Below are 18,069 nucleotides of genomic sequence, written 5' to 3' on the forward strand. Positions count from 1 at the left end.
ACTGTATATTTTTTACACTCAGTACTGAAGTGGTCAACAGTAATTTATGAAGAACATTTATCAAGTTTATCATCGCATGTACTGTACATACTGCAACAAAACTCATACTACCATGACTTCTCAGAACACCAGACACAAATACAAAGCAAAAAAAAAAAAAAAAAGAATAAAATTAAATTAATAAAAAGTAAATTTAGCATGGAACATGTGCACTCACCAAGCAAACTATTAGAAACACCTACACACCTTCCTATACATGCAGTTATCTAATCTGCCAATCGTGTGGCCACAGTGCAATTCATACAATCATGAAGATACAAGTAAGGGACTTCAGTTAATGTTCTCATGAAACACCCATTTGTATGTGTTCTCAGTGATTTGGACCTCAGTGTGATTGTTGGTCCCGGACGGGCTTTTTTTTGAGTGTTTCTGCAACTGCTCGTCTCCTGGGATTTTCACACTCGGCACTGTAGAGTTTACACAAAATGGTGCAAAAAACATCCAGTGAGTGGCAGCTCTGAGGACTGAAATACCTTCATTATGAGGGAGGACACAGGAGAATGGCCAGAATGATTCGAGCTGATAGAGATAACCACTTTGGACAACTGTGGGGAGCATCAAAGAATTCACATCACATCAAACCTTGAGGTGAATGGGCTACAACAGCAGAAGACCACGTCAGGTTCAATTCCAATTAGGCAAAAAATGGAAAGTTGAGGGTGCAGTAGGCACTGGACAGCTCAAGACTGGAAAAGCACAGCCTACAGTGATGAACCTCAATTTCTGCTGGGGCACAAAGATGGTAGGCTCAGAATGTGCCATCAACAGCATGAAGCCATGCACCCAGCCTGCCTTGTATCAACAGTTCAGGCCGGTGATAGAGGAGGTGTGATGGTGCAAGGAATGTTTTTTTGGGCCCTTTAATACCAGTCAATCATCGCTTGAATACCATAGTCTATTTGAGTGTTGTGCAATTTGAATCTTTTTGGGCCACAGTTAATACCAGTCAATCATCGCTTGAATACCATAGTCTATTTGAGTGTTGTTGCTCACCATTTGCATCTCTTCATAGCCACAGTTAACCCATCTTCTAATGGCTGCTTCTATCTTGCTGGTGCACCAAAAGCAAAAGTCAACTCAAACTGCATTCATGAGCTCAGTGCTCTGGAGTGGCCTTCCGAGTTTGAAACCAACAGAACCCCTTTGGGATGTGGTAGAACGGGAGATTTACAACATCAATGTGCATAAACTGTGTGATGCAATAAAAACTCTTAGAAACAAATCGTAAAAATTAAGGATTGATAGTTAGGAGTAAAATTTCCCTGTCACTTATTTCAAGCTGTTTAAAAAGTTGCAGAGATTGTCTGAAAACACCTCATGTCAAACACTCCTCTCCCAAGGGGCCAGAAAGTGATAAATCTCACCTTGTTCATCATGCTGAAAATATTCTGTAAACACGAGTTATTTTAAAATCAAAGCTGATCTCAAGAGAGAAAAGTGGGAGGCCAGGGAGTACAGACTGGATTTTAATTCTCTTTATTTATGCCATCCTTCAGCAGCAGGGATATATATATGATACAGGTGTTACAAAATCCAAGGAATCAGGTGAACTTGTAGGGTACATAAATTAAACACACAGGCAAAAGTGTCAGGAAGATTCCTGTTAATTTCAACCATTACGTAATAGGTAAATTACCCTTAAAACATCATAAAGAATGAAAAAGGGAGTAATGTCAAAGGGGATCTATGGCCTACATTCTGAACCCAGCTCCAAATCCCACACGAAACCTTTAAAAGCAAACTGTTAATGTAAAGAAATGCATTTAAAATGTCACTTTGAAGATCTGATGAATATGTTGAGGGTGCCGCTGTGGTAATCTTTAAAGTCACAGGCCATCTCCACATAAATCTTGTGGTACATTCTTTGAACATCAAAAGGCAGAGCCTGTCACCGAGTTGATACGGCGTGCTTCTCATGTGCCAAAAGTATCTGCTCACTTCAGTCACCACACAGTTACTTTTCATTTGTATCACACACACACACACAAATGGACACTTCACCATAGCTTCTCCAAAAACTAAACTTTTACACATGTTAAAACTTTAAAGGGTATATAAACAAAACAGAAGAATGATGCAGAACAGAAAAAAATGAACAAGAACAACACATTCTATGACACAGTATTATTTACCAGTGATTGCAGGTTTAACGATCAAATGAATTACACTCCAGAATGCCCTTTAAACTTCATGACTGTTCCTGTTTAAACTGTTCTTCACATACCCAAAGCCTTTCTTATAACTTGTAGTAGTATAAATAGTCATCCAATTTAAAATCACGGCATTTACTCAGAACTGAACGATAAATATTTGCTTCTAAAGGTTGTTGCAAGAGTTGTTTGCATATTAAAGAATTGGTAACACTTAAGGTACTGCAAGAACACATCTATTACTTATTTACGATTATTTAATGAGATCTTAACCAAAGCTTCTGAGGGTATTCCTAAACCTTATAAAGCATCAGTAGATGTCATTCATGTCTATGCAGGGCGGCATATTGACATGCTGTAAAATGACTTGTGAATATGAAGGAGTCACAGGCCTTACACTAAATATGAAATATCAAGAGAAATGTGTCTCAGTGAAGCCACTTCAGACCACTCCAAAGTGACGGTTTATTAGATGGACACATAGTAGAGATGAACAAATACCTTACTGATGCTTTGTAAGAGTTATGACGACCCAAAGAAGTGTTTGTTAAGGTCTTCTTACATACAAGTAAATGAGTAATAGGTGCATTTTGGGAGTTCCTAAGCCAAAGTGTTACCAATTATGCAAACGACTCTTGCCACTACATCAATCACATATGATGCACATTTACACACATTTGTCGTTCTTTTTAAACTTTAGTTTTGACAAAAAGGTCCTGGACTATACATGTCTTCTTGTGTAAGACCACCTAGACCCACTGCAGTTTGCCTATCAGACGCTGGAGTGAAATATGTAATTATCAGTCTGCTCCACAAGGCTTATTCTCATCTGGACAACGCTGGTAACACTGTGAGGATTCTGCTTTTTTATTTTCCAGTGCTTTTTGTACCATTCCGCCATCCCTGTTAAGGGGTAAACCTAGAGATATGCAGGTGGGATGAACCAGTAGTGTCCTGGCAGACCACAGTTTGTGAGACTCAAGGATTGTGAGCAACATTGGAGCACCACCAGGAACAGGCCTGTCTGCTATCCTCTTCACCCCTGACTATAAACAGAACAGTAGGCCAGGTCACTTGCAGAAATTCTCAGATGATTCTGCAATTATAGGGTGTATTGATAAGGGGGGTGAGGCAGAGGAAACAAGGCAGCTGGAAGACTTTGTTTCTTGGCGCAAAGAGAATTGTCTGAATCTTAACATCAGCAAAACCAAGGGAATTGGTGATTGACTTTCTCAGAACCAAAGAGCCTCTGTGTCTAGTCACCATTCAATGAGTGGATGTTGAGGTGGTCCACTCCTATAAGTACTTGGGGGTCCACATCAATGACAGGTTGGACTGGTCTCATAACGTAAGGGAGCTACATAAGACACATCTTTCTAATGAGACAGCATTTCTTTAATGTGGGAAGAGACATCCTTCACATCTTCTACAACTTGTGATGGCCAGTGTGATTTTCTACTTTGTGGTGTTCTGGGCTGGTAACATCACTTCAAGAGAGGCCCCTTGAATCAATAAGCTAAATAAAAGGGTAGGATCAGTTATACAACACACTCTGGACCCCCTGGAGGTTGCAGCAAAGGAGAGAATGAAGACAAAACTGAGTGCCATTATGAACAATGCTGCACATCCTCTCTCTGACACAACAACACTGAGGATTTCCAGACAATGAATGATTCAGTAGAAGTGGGTCAAGAAACAGTACGGGAGCTCCTTTATACCAACAGCAGTACGTCTGCATAAAGTCTCACCAGGAATGTGACTGCCAAGTCAGAAGTTTTCTTTATTTTTAATCATTCTGGTGTATGTTCAAACTAAAGTGCGTGCATATTTATTTACTTTTCTATCCATTTCCCTATTTATTTATTAAAGAGCTTCTGTAAAAAGCCAAATTTCTCCCTGGGGACAAACAAAGCTTTCTATATCGGTCTTTTACAACAGCTTAAAAAGTTCTGTTAGCCTCACAGGACGACAAATTAAATTTGGTGAGACCTGCATTCGTACTGGGCACGGGAAGCAACTTGAGACCGGAGCTCAAGACAGGAACAAAAGTTCGAAAATCATATTGCAGCCATTTATTACAGTGATACCAAGGATGAAATAAAGTTTAAACAAAAAAAATTATTTGAGAAACCTTTTGTGGAAAGCCTGGGTTCAGGATTAGAACACACCTAAACTATTATCTTTGACACTCATCCGACTTTAAACACAAACATTGCAACACTATCTAAAACCATTATTTTTCAGTCTATGGATATTGGAAAATTAAAACGGTTTTTAAATCGGCAGGATAATGACAATTGAATTTGTGCATTTATCTCAAGTAAGACTGTGCACTGCAACACTTTACTCTTGGGCAGTTCAAACTGTTCTTTCTACAAACTCTGAAAACCTTCTAAAATAACTGCTACATATGGAGGCCCTGTCCCCTTAGGCTCAACATAAACAGGATAAGTCACATAAGGGATAATTTTGAAAGCATTCAAGCTCCTTCAATTTTTTTCACATTGTTACATTGCAGCCTTCTGCTAAAATCATGTAAATTTATTTATTCCTGCAAATCAAGCATCACCCAATTTCCTAAATAACAAACTAAAAAAACTTTTCAGAGAAAATAACATAATAAAACTGAAATCCCACATTAACCCAAGTATTCAGACTGTTTTTTCAGTTCTTCGCTGAAGCCCCTTTGGCAGCGATTCCAACCAGGAGCCTTTTTGGGGTTGATGTGACAAGTTAACACACCTGGATTTGGTAATGTTCTGACATTTCTCTTTGTCAAGCTCTGTAAGAAAGACGGAGAACCTCAGTGGGCAAGTCCCTCAAGAGATGTTCGATTGGGTTAAAGATCAGGGTCTGGCTGAGCAAGTCAAGGGCAATCTCCGAGTTGACACTAACCTACTCTGGTGTTGTATTTGCTTTAAGCTTGGGGTCACTGTCATTGTCCTGTTGCCCAGTCTCTGGATCAGGTTTATATTAAGGATCTCCCTGTACTGTGGTCTGTTTAGCTTTCCCTCAGCTCTAACTAGACCTAACTAGAATAAATTCGACCACCGTGCTTCACCTTGGGAATGGTATTGCACAAGTAATGAGCAGTGAGTGGAATCCCCCAGATAAGCCAATAAACTTGATTTCATCAGACCAGAGAATCTGTTTTTTCACAGTCTTGAGAGTCCTTAAGGTGCTTTTTTGCAAACTCCAATTAGGACTTCCATTTGTCTTTACTGAGGTGAAGCTTCTGTCTAGCTACTTCATCACAAAACCAAGATTGGTATAGTTTTGAAATAATAGGAGAAATGTCCAGAATGTCAACCTCCACACAGGTTCTCTGGGGCTCAGCCAGAGTGGCCACCAGGTTTCTTAGTCGCCTCTCTTACCAAGCTCCTCTTTTCTACTACTACTCCGTTTGGTCAAGTGGTCAGCTCTATGAAGAGTTGTGGTTGTTCCAAACTACAAATTATGGAGACCATCATGTGCTGCAGAGATTTTTTTGTAGCCTGCACACAGCCCCATCTCTGAGATCTGCAGGCAGTTCCTTCCACTTCTTGGCCTGGTTTTTGCTCTGATACGCATGGTCACCAGTGGGAACTTCTATAGACAAGTATGGGCCTTTCCTAATCACAGGCAATCAATTGAATTAACCATAGTTGAACCAAAAACAAGGTTTACAAGCATCTCACGGATTATCAGTAGACTGGGATGCAACTGAGCCACATTTCAAGTGTCTTGGAAAAGGGTCTGAATACTTGTGTCAATGGAAGGTCTTTTTTTAATCTTTTATTTTTTATTATTTGCAAACATTTCTAAAATCCTGTCGTGCTGGGATACTGAATATTGAGCGATGTTGGGAGAATTATGAAAGGGTGCAGCACTGCAAGATGTCAAAAAGTGAAAAGGTCTAAATACTTTCAGAATCCAGCCAGTGCAAGTAAATGGATGGCAGAAAGGAACTACAGCCACTGTGTGTGTGTGTGTGTGTGAGTGTGTACATGTGTGTATGACCTGGTAGCTTCAGACAGGGGGATCTGCACAGATGGAAGTGTAAGGTGGTCCTCCACAGCACTAGTGTGCATGTGACACAGCAGCAGACAAATCTCAACAACTCTCTGATGAAAGGAAGGCCAGGCCCTTTAAAGCTAGCAAAAGGATCATGGGTGTTGGGACAGTAGAAGCCGCAAGAAGGACCTTGCTGTCTCGGAAGCTCTGGACCCTGGAAGTAATTCTGCACCTTGGTCAGGAGTGACTGATGGATGGGATTCACAACCCTCAACTGGCAGGAGAAAGAGACGGGAGCAGAAGAAAATGGGAGAGCAAGCATGAGTTGGCCCTGCAATGGACTGGCACCCTCTGACCATTTCCACCAACACTGGAAGAGGCTCCAGTTTCTCACAACCCTGATCTGAATTATGGGTTTTGAGCAAGTTATGTTAGGTGATTGAGTTAGGATAACAATTGTGAATTGTGTTCTTTTGGAAATTTTTCAATGGAAAGTATGCTATAAAATAAAAACTGAACTGAGTCTCCTGCAAACAGAGTGCCATTAGTTGCCATGTTAAACACACTGGTAAACAAAATTTTACAAACAGCCAAGTTGTCTTTTATGAGCTAATGGATCCGATTTTTAAACACAAATTACAGAGATGCATGTAACTAGCGACTAAATTAGCATTTCTCCCCTTGTAACTAAAGACCATTGTTGTAATAATCAACGCGCCCGCCACTAAGAATTTATAAATAAATGACAGTTTGATGCAAACATGTATTATGAACAACATGCACGCCGAAAGTTCAGAGCTAATAAGCAAGATGACGGCTTCTCATTGTAATTAGACAAACAAAGCAGTTCATAATCTGCTCTTTTCTAGGATGCGGATTGCATTGCAATGTGCTAACAGTATTTACAGTTTGTTTGTCAAAACCAAAAGAGTCACAAGGCGAGACGCTCCAGGGAAAGCAAATCTGTCAATCTGAAGAAGAAACACAAATAATCGGATTGTAACATTTTCAGACTTGAAACATTTCCTGGAATTTATGAATGAGGATTCACAGAGATAAAAACAACACTGCCAAGTTCTTCTCTGTGTGTGCTCATTCAAACTGTCATGCAGATTCCACGGAACGGATTACAGTCGAAATGTGTGTACAATTCCGCCTTTTCTGTAATCTAATCTCGTGAAGCTCAGAGGTTTTAGATCCCATAATGGAAAAAGTGTTTCCACCATTAAATCACCTTGTCAATCTCACTTTGAAGATGCCTATACGGAACTCAGTTCATTGTTCTCCTTTGACTGTTAATTAGGATAAACGTGCAGCTTGGAGTGAAATGAAAATGCAATGAAATAAAAGAATGGCATTTTTTTGAAACATATGCTAGTTTGATACTTTTGTTATAATGTTTTCAGTCCTTTCCATTTTGTCTTACAAGACAGATAACAAACACATACAATTTTTCAAGCCTCTTCTCCACAAAACCATAAGTGAAGCAAGCCCCAGGAAAGAGCTTTAATTAGCTTCCAACATACTGTGCGGCTCCATCTGCTGCAAATGCTCACATGAGAGGGAAAAAAAAAAAAAAAAGTGTCGGGGCGATGTGGTGGCCTCTGCAAAAGTGAAACCGCTCTTCTCATTGAGCCCATCTTCCCAAAGAAAATTATAACATGGCTTTTGTATTCCACAGACGGAACACATGAAGAACAATTCATCTTGAAGGGAGACCGAAGAACAGACAAGTTAGGCTGTATTGCATTAGAGCAAAAAAAAAAAATCTCTTGTGCACTTCTATTAATAATAAAAGTTATGAAGGGAAGAAAGTGCTCAATTGTTAGATAATTAGGATCATATTTTCCTCAAAGGAGATACAAATATACCATATCCACCTCTAAATGACGTTATGGTGGAAAACGAATCAGGGTACATTTTGAGGTTTGATTACTTAATTAAAACAAGCAAAACTTGCATGAACGTTTATTTAGGTACAAGACGGAGTCACACACATGTACATAGACAGCGTCTTAAGGGCTTGGGTGATTGTAATTCTACCGCCAAGACATTGTGGTGCCGTTTGTTGTGTGGTGCCTGCAGCAACATGCTATCAGTGCATGCTCCCCTCCCTCTGCAGAAAGGAAAACTGACACCATTCCACTTATGACATCACTTCTGGGGTCTGGCCACCTAGACCCACCTCTTTCTCCCAGAATGCCTCTTAAATCGAGGGGACACCATTTTGGACAGTCTGACTGAATAACCATGGGAAGACATTTTTTTGGAGTAGGTATCACTTGTTTTTTTCCATCATGCTTCAAATATACAGGGTTGGCTACAAGGTGCCCTAAAACATTTCCTTTCTTTGTCACTTTACAATGGATTACACATGCTAGCACAAAGGTTAGAGGGAAAATATTACAGAAGTTGATACTATGACAAAAATAAGTTAAACAGCAGTTAGGTCAACTACTGCTATACAGTGACATGCAAAAGTATTCAATCCCCTTGAAAGTCATCCTAATTTTTTGCTTGACAGAAGATTTGTACACGTATTTATCCCTTTTGAAGAACTCCTCCAAAGTTAGTATTTGCATTAAGTATTTAATCTTTTGTGCTTTCAAAGCTCCAGGTTTACACAAATGAATCAGAAAAGACACAAAGGTGACAGTCATTTGACAATCAAAATTAAACATAATGAGGTCCTACGTGTGAACCCTTTCTGTCTCTCTGGATATAAAAAGCTCCCTTTGTAAAGGTCGTAGTCTTTGTTGGCCAATCACTGCAAAAATGAAGACAAAGGAGCATTCTGTTCATGTGAGGAACAAAGTCATTGAAATGCTCAAGGTAGGAAATGGTGACAAGAACAAAGATCTAAAAGTTTAAATGTCCTGTTAAGCACTGTTGGAGCCATCATCAGAAAGTAGAAGGATCATCACAGCACCCAGTCTCCTACTAGAACAGGCCATCCCTCAAAACTAAACGTCAGAGCAAGACGTTGACTGGTCAGAGAGGTGACTAAAAATCTAACAGTCACTCTCAGAAGTCCACAAAGATCTTAGGGTGAAACTGGAGGGGTCCACAATTTCAAGAGGTCTCCATAAAATGGGCCTCTACAGGAGGTTAGCCAGAAAGAAGCCATTCCTTAAGGAGGTCCACATAAAATCATGTATGCCATTAACTACATAGCAGGAGAAAGAGTCCATTATGATGTGGGAGAAGGTCTTAATGTCAGATGAGACCAAAACAGAACTTTGTGGTCAGACATCAATGAGGTATGTGTGATATAAAACCAAAACTGCTCATGTCTCTGGAAACACCACACCTACAGTGAAATATGGTGGTGGTAGAGTCATGCTATGGGGATGCTTTTCATGTGCTGGGACTGGAAATCTTGTCAGAGTTGGAAGGAGAACTTGTTACAGTCTGCCATGAACCTACAACCTGGTAGAAGAATCACCTTTCAACATGACAATGGCCTTCAGCATAAGGCCAAAGTGACACTGGAGTGGCTCTGAAACATAAAGGTGAATTCTTTGGAATGGCCAAGTCAAAGTCCTGATCTTAACACAATTAAGAATCTGTGAAACTAATTGAAAACTGCTGTCCAGAGACGCCATCCCACCAACCTGGAGGGTCTCTATCAATTCTGACAATAAGAATGGGGTAGAAATCCCTCCTGAACAAAGTGCAGAAAGGGGTCATACTTATATACCCCAAAAGAACTGAGGCTGCTATTGCAGCAAAAGGCTTCTCGACAAAGTATGAATGTGTACGGCTTGAATACTTAGGCAAACATGAACTTCACACTTCTTCAGTTAAATACCTAGAGAAAATTATTTATTTGGACTATGGAAATGTATTATTACAGCGTAACGAATGGATAAATATGTGAACCAATCTATTGTCATGCAGAAAATTTGGATGACTTTCAAGGGGCCTGAATACTTGTGCACCACTGTATAAAGCTCCTATTTCAAACTCCTGTATATGGTGTGTACTACTGGGTTATCAAACCAGGCAGCACATGAAGGGAAAACCTTTGAAGACAGCAAGGGCAAGGAAAAGGGATGGTTAAAAAAGTCACCACCCCATTGAGAAGGGCCATGCTTAATCATGCCCAGAGTTGTGGGGGCCGCGGGAGCCTATCTCAGCTAGCACAGGGCACAAGGCAGGAACAGACCATGGACAGGGCACCAGTCCATCGCAGGGCAACCCCACATCCACCAATTCACCTAACCTGCAGGTCATTGGACAGTGGGGGGAAACCAACACAGCCAGGGAGATAAATCAAGCAGTGAACCAGGTGCTACAGGAGAGTGGCTAGACCTGTGACAGTTTGGAAGATTCACAGAGCATGAAGATGGAAATTTGCTGGTCTGATGGCACAAAAACTGAACTCTCTGGGTAGAGCTGCAAGCACTATGCCTGGTGAAGACTGGGCACTGCTCATCACCCACCCAACACCATCTCTAAAGTGAAGCAATGTGCTGGCAGCATCATTTACATTTAGGTTTAATAATTTGGCTGATGCCATTATCCAAGTGAATTGGATTAAATTAGATAAACTTTATTAATCCCAAGGGGAAAATGCGGATGCATGCAGCAGAAGAAACATAAAAAACAAAGAACATTACAACATTTGAGAGAAACAATGTGGAAATACTCCGTTTGTTTTTTTGCAGCTGGAGCACAGAGAGGTGATGTGACTTTCCTTGTGGTCACAATGTGTCCGTAGCAAGAAATGAACTTACAAATTCTTGTGTGGATGAGGAGACTGGACAGAATGGAGGGAAGGATGAATACAGCTAAATACAGAGAGATCCTTGAAGAAAATCTGTTCCAGAGTGCATGGAATGACCTAAAGCATAAAGCCAAGGAAACACTGGAGTGCCTTCAGGACAAATCTCTGGCTTCCCAGCAGTGGCCCAGCCGTAAGCCCCATAGAACATGGCTGTGGGGAGACCTGAAAATGGCAGTTTACTGACGTTTCCCACCCATTCTAATGGCGTTTGAGAGGAGCTGCTAAGATGAATGGGGGGGTTTTGGAAGAAGAAGAAGAAAACAAAAAAAAAACAAACCTGTCCAAATCCAGGTGTGCAAAGTTTATTGAGACTTACCTAAGAAGACTTCAAACTGGTATTGCTGCCAAAGGGGCTTTACAAACTAGCAAACTAACGGTCAGAGTACTTCTATGAATGAGATATTAAACATTGCGATTTTAATACATTTGCAAAGCTTCCTGAAAATGTATTTTTTATTATGGGTTACTGACTGTAGTTCAGGGGTGTCCAGATCTGATCCCAGCGGGTTGCAGTGGCTGCTGCTTTTCTTTCCTGCCACTTTCATCATCAGGGACCAATTCTGCTGTTAATGGACTTCTATTCCCTTCGTTTTAATTGCTGTGCTTTTAAAAAGACTCCATCTTTTAAGTTGACTTTTCATTTTTTCCTTAAATGGCAGCCAAACAAAAATGAGATGTGAAGTGAGCCAACAGATGACCAGCTAACTCCAACCTATTTCTCTCCAACCGGTATCTTAATTAGAAGATGATTCTTGTTGTTAATTAAACCCGTTACTTAATTTCATGGCTTGCTGGTGCTCTTATTCTGCTGCAGCAGACGTTTCCAAATCTATTGATTTTCTTTTTTTCTTTGTTTTTTTTTTTTTTTTAAAACAGAGCCCAAGTAGATCAACATTACTGAGACCCTCGCTTTACTTTATTTTCAGATATTGTATGATGGGACACCGATTTGTTGGTCAAGTGTTGCCTCACTTTGTGTCTCATTATTTTTTGACTGCTAATTAAGGAAGAGAGAAACAAAAGAGACTTAAAAAGCAAGTCAATCACAAATAAGGTAAAAGGAGTTAATCGGCAGCAGAAACGGGTCACTAGTGAAGAAAAGCCAGTGCGGCCCTCCGGGATTGGAGTTGGGCACCCCTGTGTAGCTTGATGGGTAAAAATGACAAATTCACGCATTTAAAATGGAATCTACAAACATAATAAAGTGTGCAGAAACGGAAGGGGTCTGCAGACTTTCTGAATTCACTGTACCCCTGAATACCTCGAGCCCATGTTTTCACCGTAGGAGAGACTAAATCAAGAGGCCCTTGTGAGCCGATGATGATGATGATAACAATAGGTTTTATTTATATAGCGTATTTCCCATGCTCATGAGATGAAAAAAGCAGAATGATAGTTCATAACATACCCCTTGCTCGTCCAGTTTCAGCAGTTGTTCAGGAACTTTGGGCGAGTTTGAAGCCAACCTCAGGCACGGGATGTTCAGCTCTGGTATTGCGTACTCTAGGACCTCTTTAAGAGGCAGGCCCCGTGCTGTACCATGTCTGGCGGTGGATGGTACAGCATCCTCCAGTATGGCTCCCCTCAGAGTAGTAAGCTGCGACATGAAAAGCAGAAGAGCCCATTCATTATTCATGGCCACACATGTACCCAAGCGTTAAAGCGCTATAACCTCAACTCCGCCACAATGAGACCCAAGCTGTTTTCAGGTTGAGTGGAGACTGATACCCTTATTACGGGAATCACCATCGAAATCTATCATTGCACACATCATTAGCAGAGATTAGAAAATAAATAAAATTACAGAAGACTGGTACCTTTGATGTCAGTTGGCAAAAGCAAATAGCGACACAATTATTATTATGATTATTATTATTTTAAAGGCTTGTGAAAAGCCTTTGTGTCTGGACAATATGGCAGTTTTTTTTTCCTTCTTACCATGTGAAAGAATCCAACTAGTATCATTATTTCTTGTTATGTAAATTAAACAGGATAAGGGGGGCTTAATCAAATAGCTGTGCCCCACAGTTATGAAACAGCTGACAGTGATGGTGGCTCCCAAATGGTAGGTCAGGACCTGCTGCTGGTTAGCTGAAAGCAAACAGATGGGCCACAACAGGAGCAGGCCTAATAATTCCAAGCGGATCACTCGTAAACAATGATGCCACAGAAGAAAACGTACAATTAGTGTTGGGTGGCTTTCATTTTAAAATCTATACTTTGAAATTAGAAGCAATAAACGAGGACATATGGGATATTTATTAGGGGGATTTTTTTCTTTTCTTTAAAGATGACAGCAACAAATGCAATTCGAGTTGGTGAAGCGTGAAAGGAGCAGTTGTTAAATAAATATTTAGACAACTCCCTGAAAGTAGGTGTACAGAAGCCGGGTGTTAAGGTTCCATTTTAACGGGACAACGCGGACGAGACAACCAACCACAAACTCTTCTTGAAAAGTGCTTTGTGTGCCAAAAAAAAAAATTCACATTCTGCACATCCCTTTGCTCCAGAGAGTCTCGTAAAGTCTGAAAGCAGATGACTGGCTGTTTCTATGAAATGTTCAGCTGTCACCTGGTGATCATTAGGGGGGCTGCTCGTTCGGCAGCTGACCAGGCTTCATCTCGCTCAGACATTTGACATGGAGAGGAAGAACCTGGGAAACCGCCAGGATGGGAGAATTTGTCATTTGGTCGTGTAATTTACTCCTCCACCGATATTCTGCACCCAGTTTATCTCATGGAGGAGGGGTCTGCTTTTTTATTTAATATCCGTAACATTAATGATGCGTGTCAGAATGTTGACCACTTTAGGTGGCCAGAAGTGCTTGTGTATTTTTTTGTTTTGGTTTTCAGGAATCTATAGAAGGTAACCAGCTGAAAACGCATAGATTCGTTAAAGTGAAATTTCTAACCAGCTAACTATGGAGAGCAAATGACACATCATGTAAACGCTGATCAAAGTATGCAGGATAATGGTTATAACTGGAGAAGTTTTCAATTTGTAAGATGTTTTTTGGAATCATTTAAGGATTCGACGCATTTTAATTGAATTAAATTTATTCTGTTGTGGGTGCCCCACGATTTTACTTTTAGTCACATATGACCAACAACAAAACGCTCTGACGTGCGTATCCCATGGCCGGGCGACTTAATCAGTTACAGTATATTTATATATATATATATATATATATATATATATATATATATATATATATATATATATATATATATATATATATATATATATATAATTGAATTAATCAAAAAAAGTCTATATTGGTCTTGAATCTTCGACCATTTGATCAAAAGTCCAATACACTAACCACTTCACCAACACTGCTAATTTTTCATATATATATATATATATATATATATATATATATATATATATATATATATATATATATTTAATATATATATATATTGTTGGCTAAAAGCACTATATGAATACAGTATTATCTGTTTCACTTGCAGTTAACAGACCTGGCTTGGCATAAACTTCAATTTATTTTCTTGACTTCATTTTTTTAAATCCCATCTGCTAACTCTTAACCATGCAGTCATTTCTGTCTTATGTCCTGTAAACAATAAAACAGATTGCTTGTAGTGGCAGCCTTTTACTTACCTGAATGTAACAAATTATCTCAGATTTGACAGTAAAAATGCTATTTATAAAGGTGATAATGTCTTCATCTGAATGTTTTAACACTAGCTGTTTTGACTTACTTATGGGACCAGTTCACCTTGCATGATGATTGGATTTAACAAAAAGTTCACTTCTCTGTTAAGTTCCTCTTAACATTGGTTGTTTGTCATGCAGAACACTTCGCCTGACAAGTCAATTGAAAATTTAACTGCTGATGACAATCAAGTTGTCTGCAGCTATGCATGTAATGTTCATGTGTGGTGGGTGCAATTCATACAAATATTAAAGATTATGCATACAGAGGCAAAAAAAGTGACGTGAACCCTTTGGAAAGAAGTGCATTTTTGTATGAATTTGTCATACCATATTGGTTTGATTTTCATCTGATTTTCAATAATGAACAAACACAATCTGTTTTAACTATTGTAAAAAAATATTGCATTTTTCTTGAACAATTTGAATACATCATTCAAACATTCACAGGTATAGGCTGGAAAAAGTCTGTGAACCCCTGGGCTGTGGACTTCAACAAAAGCTAATTGGAATCATGAGTTGGCAAACTTGGAGTCCAACCAATGAAATGAGATTGGATGTGTGGCTTACAGCTACTCTGACCAAACATTCCGAGTTTGCTGTTCACAAGAGGAATCTGCTAATGTGAAGCATGTCTTGCAAAAAGAGATCTCGGAAGATCTCAATAATTATTCAATAATTTGTCAATAATGAGTCAATAAATTATTGATTTGAATAAAGCTGGAAAGGATTACAAAGTCATTTTAAAGAGTTTAGATATTCATCAGTCTAGGTTAGATTATGTGTGTCTAAATGGAGATGATTTAGTAATGTGGGTGCTCTTTGTAGAGGTGAACGCTCATCCAAGTGGACTCGGAAGGCACAACACAGAATGCTCAGTATGATATAAAAGAACTCCAGAGAAACAACTGAAGGCTTGGAGGAATAACTGGAGTAGGAAACCATCTCAGGTCATGACTCTACCATACAGAAAAACACTGAACAGACATGGTGTCTATGAAAGGACATCAAGAAAGAAGCCACTGATCTCCAAAAAATAAAAGAAAAAAAAATACCATTGCTGCATTCCTCAAGTTTGGAAAAACCACCTTGATGCTCTACAGTGCTTTGTGGACCAAAGTAAACCAAGATTGAATTGTAAAGGAAGACTATGCAGAAGTAAATATGGTGTACAAAGGCAGCAGCATACCAAAACATGAAAACATTATCCTAGTACAAGCATCATCACGATTTGAGGCTACTTTGTAGACTTGGAGGGGATGAGCAGTCTGTCAACACCAAAAGAAAAATTAATTCCCAAATTTATGAAGGCATCCTATAGAATAATGTCCGGTTGGCTGTCCATCAGCTGAAGCTCAATAGGCGTTCGATGATGCAGAAGGACAAGGACTCTAAACAATGAAGTAAACCTATTGCAAAAATGGCTTCCCAAAAAAAAAGAAAATCCATCTTTAGGAGCGGCCCAGTCATAGCCCTGGGAATCTTAAGTATAGATACTGTGGAAGGACTTCAAGAGAGGCCTATCACACCAGACATCCTGGGAACTTGGCTAAACTGACGCCATTCTATAACGAAGAACAGTCCAAAACTTCTGATTGTTTTGCAGGGCTGATCCACAGCTACCAAAAGTGCTTGTTAAAGATTTTTAAGTCCAAGGGTTCACTTTTTCCACCGCACAATGTGAATGTCTCATTGGTTTGTTCAGTAAGACTATATTAGAATGTACTGTGTATTATTAGGGTAAGCATATTGTGTTGTGACGCTGATCGATAGACAGAACTTTGGCCCCAGGAGGAATAGCGGATTACATTTTATGACCAATTAGTTCAGAAAACCAGGTCATTTCACACTTTCATGCCACTGTACATATAAATTTACATGTAAAATAGATACGTTAATGCATCCCACATGGGAACAGGAAACAAAGTATCGACATTGTAAAGAATTCATTTTATTCATGGTTATCAATAATGAGCTCTGCACATGTCAGCTTATTGTACTAAGATATTTTCACTTGAGATTCTTACCTCACTAGTCCGGAAGGCGACGCGGTAATTGTACTGCATTCCATCCTTCTCCTTGCCATCATCTAACTTCTCTCTTCTAATGCTAACAGCAACAGGTCCCAGGTTTTCATCCACCCCAAAGTAATTTTGATGTTCTGCAATAAACAAGAAAGAATTGCTGCATACTCTGTGCTCAAGTCAGTTAGGCAATTCCAGTAGAGTAAGCGGAGTGCATACAGACTAGACCCAGTGAAGAACAATATACCTCATTTCAAGTTTAAGTTCCCGACTCAAACATCCTTTATTTTTTTTACCAGAAGCTTTAAGATATCATACAAACCTACTAGTCCAATTACAAAGCTTTTTTTTTTAATTCAAAAGATTGAATTCAAACATTTTTTGTCATTTTTACTGCACATTACCAGCTAAAATACCACAAAAGGAACCTGCTGTAGTAAAGCATGGCTAATTGTTTAATTCCATGGCTTCTTGTGATGCATCTCCTTCCTAGTCCCCCTAGACTGAAAATTGGTGACTTACAAAGCAAGTTAAGTTTGCAGATGATGCCAACATCAGTGGATTGGCAGATGGTCTCGAATCAATTGAATCAGCACATAGGGACTGGGACAGCATACAGGAGGTTTGAACAGACTCATGGCAGCTGAAATGTAATGTCAGTAAATGTAAAGTATTACATGAAAGAATTAAAAATGTTAGGTTTAAAGACAAAATAGGAGTCTGAAAATCAAAAGTATACCTTATGATAAGAATTTAGGAGTCACAGTGGACTCGACACTATCAACTAGCAGACAGTGTTCATAAGCCATTAAGAAGACTAACAGAATGTCAGGTTATATAGCGCCTTGATGTGAGGAGTACAAGTCCAAGGAGGTTCTGCTCAACCTTTATAATGCACTGGTGAGGCCTCATCTGGAGTCCTGTGTGCAGTTTTGGTCTCTGTACTACTAAAAGGACATAGCAGCGCTAGAAAAGGTCCAGAGAAGAGCGACAAGGCTGATTCAGGGCTTCAGGGGATGAGTTATGAGGAAAAATTATAAGAACTGAGCCTTTACAGTTTAAGTAGAAGAGGTGACATGATTGAAGAGTTTAAAACTATGAAGGGAATTCATCCAGTGGATCAAGACTGTGACTTTAAAATGAGTTCATCAAGAAAATGTGGACACCGTTGAAAACTTGTTAAGGGTAAATTTCACACAAACATTAGGAAGTTTTTCTTCACACAGAGAACCATAGGCACTTGGAATAAGTGACCACGTAGTGTGGTAGGCAGTTGGACTTTAGGGACCTTCAGAACTTGACGATGTTTTTTGTAGAAGAATGAAGTGGATAGGACTGGAGAGCTTTGTTGACCCGAATGGCCTGTTTTCGTCTA

The 18,069-nt window shown here is 39.6% G+C and overlaps 1 protein-coding gene across 6 annotated transcripts in view; it reads right to left on the bottom strand.

The window, feature by feature from the left end:
• The window catches only part of LOC120516360 (signal-induced proliferation-associated 1-like protein 2), a 282,998-nt gene that overhangs the window by 131,163 nt on the left and 133,766 nt on the right, over window positions 1-18,069 (bottom strand). For all 6 annotated transcript variants that reach the window (XM_039737968.1, XM_039737969.1, XM_039737967.1 and 3 more), the window contains 2 exons: window positions 16,698-16,831; window positions 12,401-12,589 (listed from right to left, as the gene is read on the bottom strand). In XM_039737968.1, the coding sequence (XP_039593902.1) occupies window positions 12,401-12,589; window positions 16,698-16,831 (323 nt within the window). The remainder of the gene's footprint in view (window positions 1-12,400; window positions 12,590-16,697; window positions 16,832-18,069) is intronic.

This window comes from Polypterus senegalus, chromosome 16 (genome assembly GCF_016835505.1).
Source record: "Polypterus senegalus isolate Bchr_013 chromosome 16, ASM1683550v1, whole genome shotgun sequence".
In the NCBI taxonomy this organism is placed as follows: domain Eukaryota; kingdom Metazoa; phylum Chordata; class Cladistia; order Polypteriformes; family Polypteridae; genus Polypterus; species Polypterus senegalus.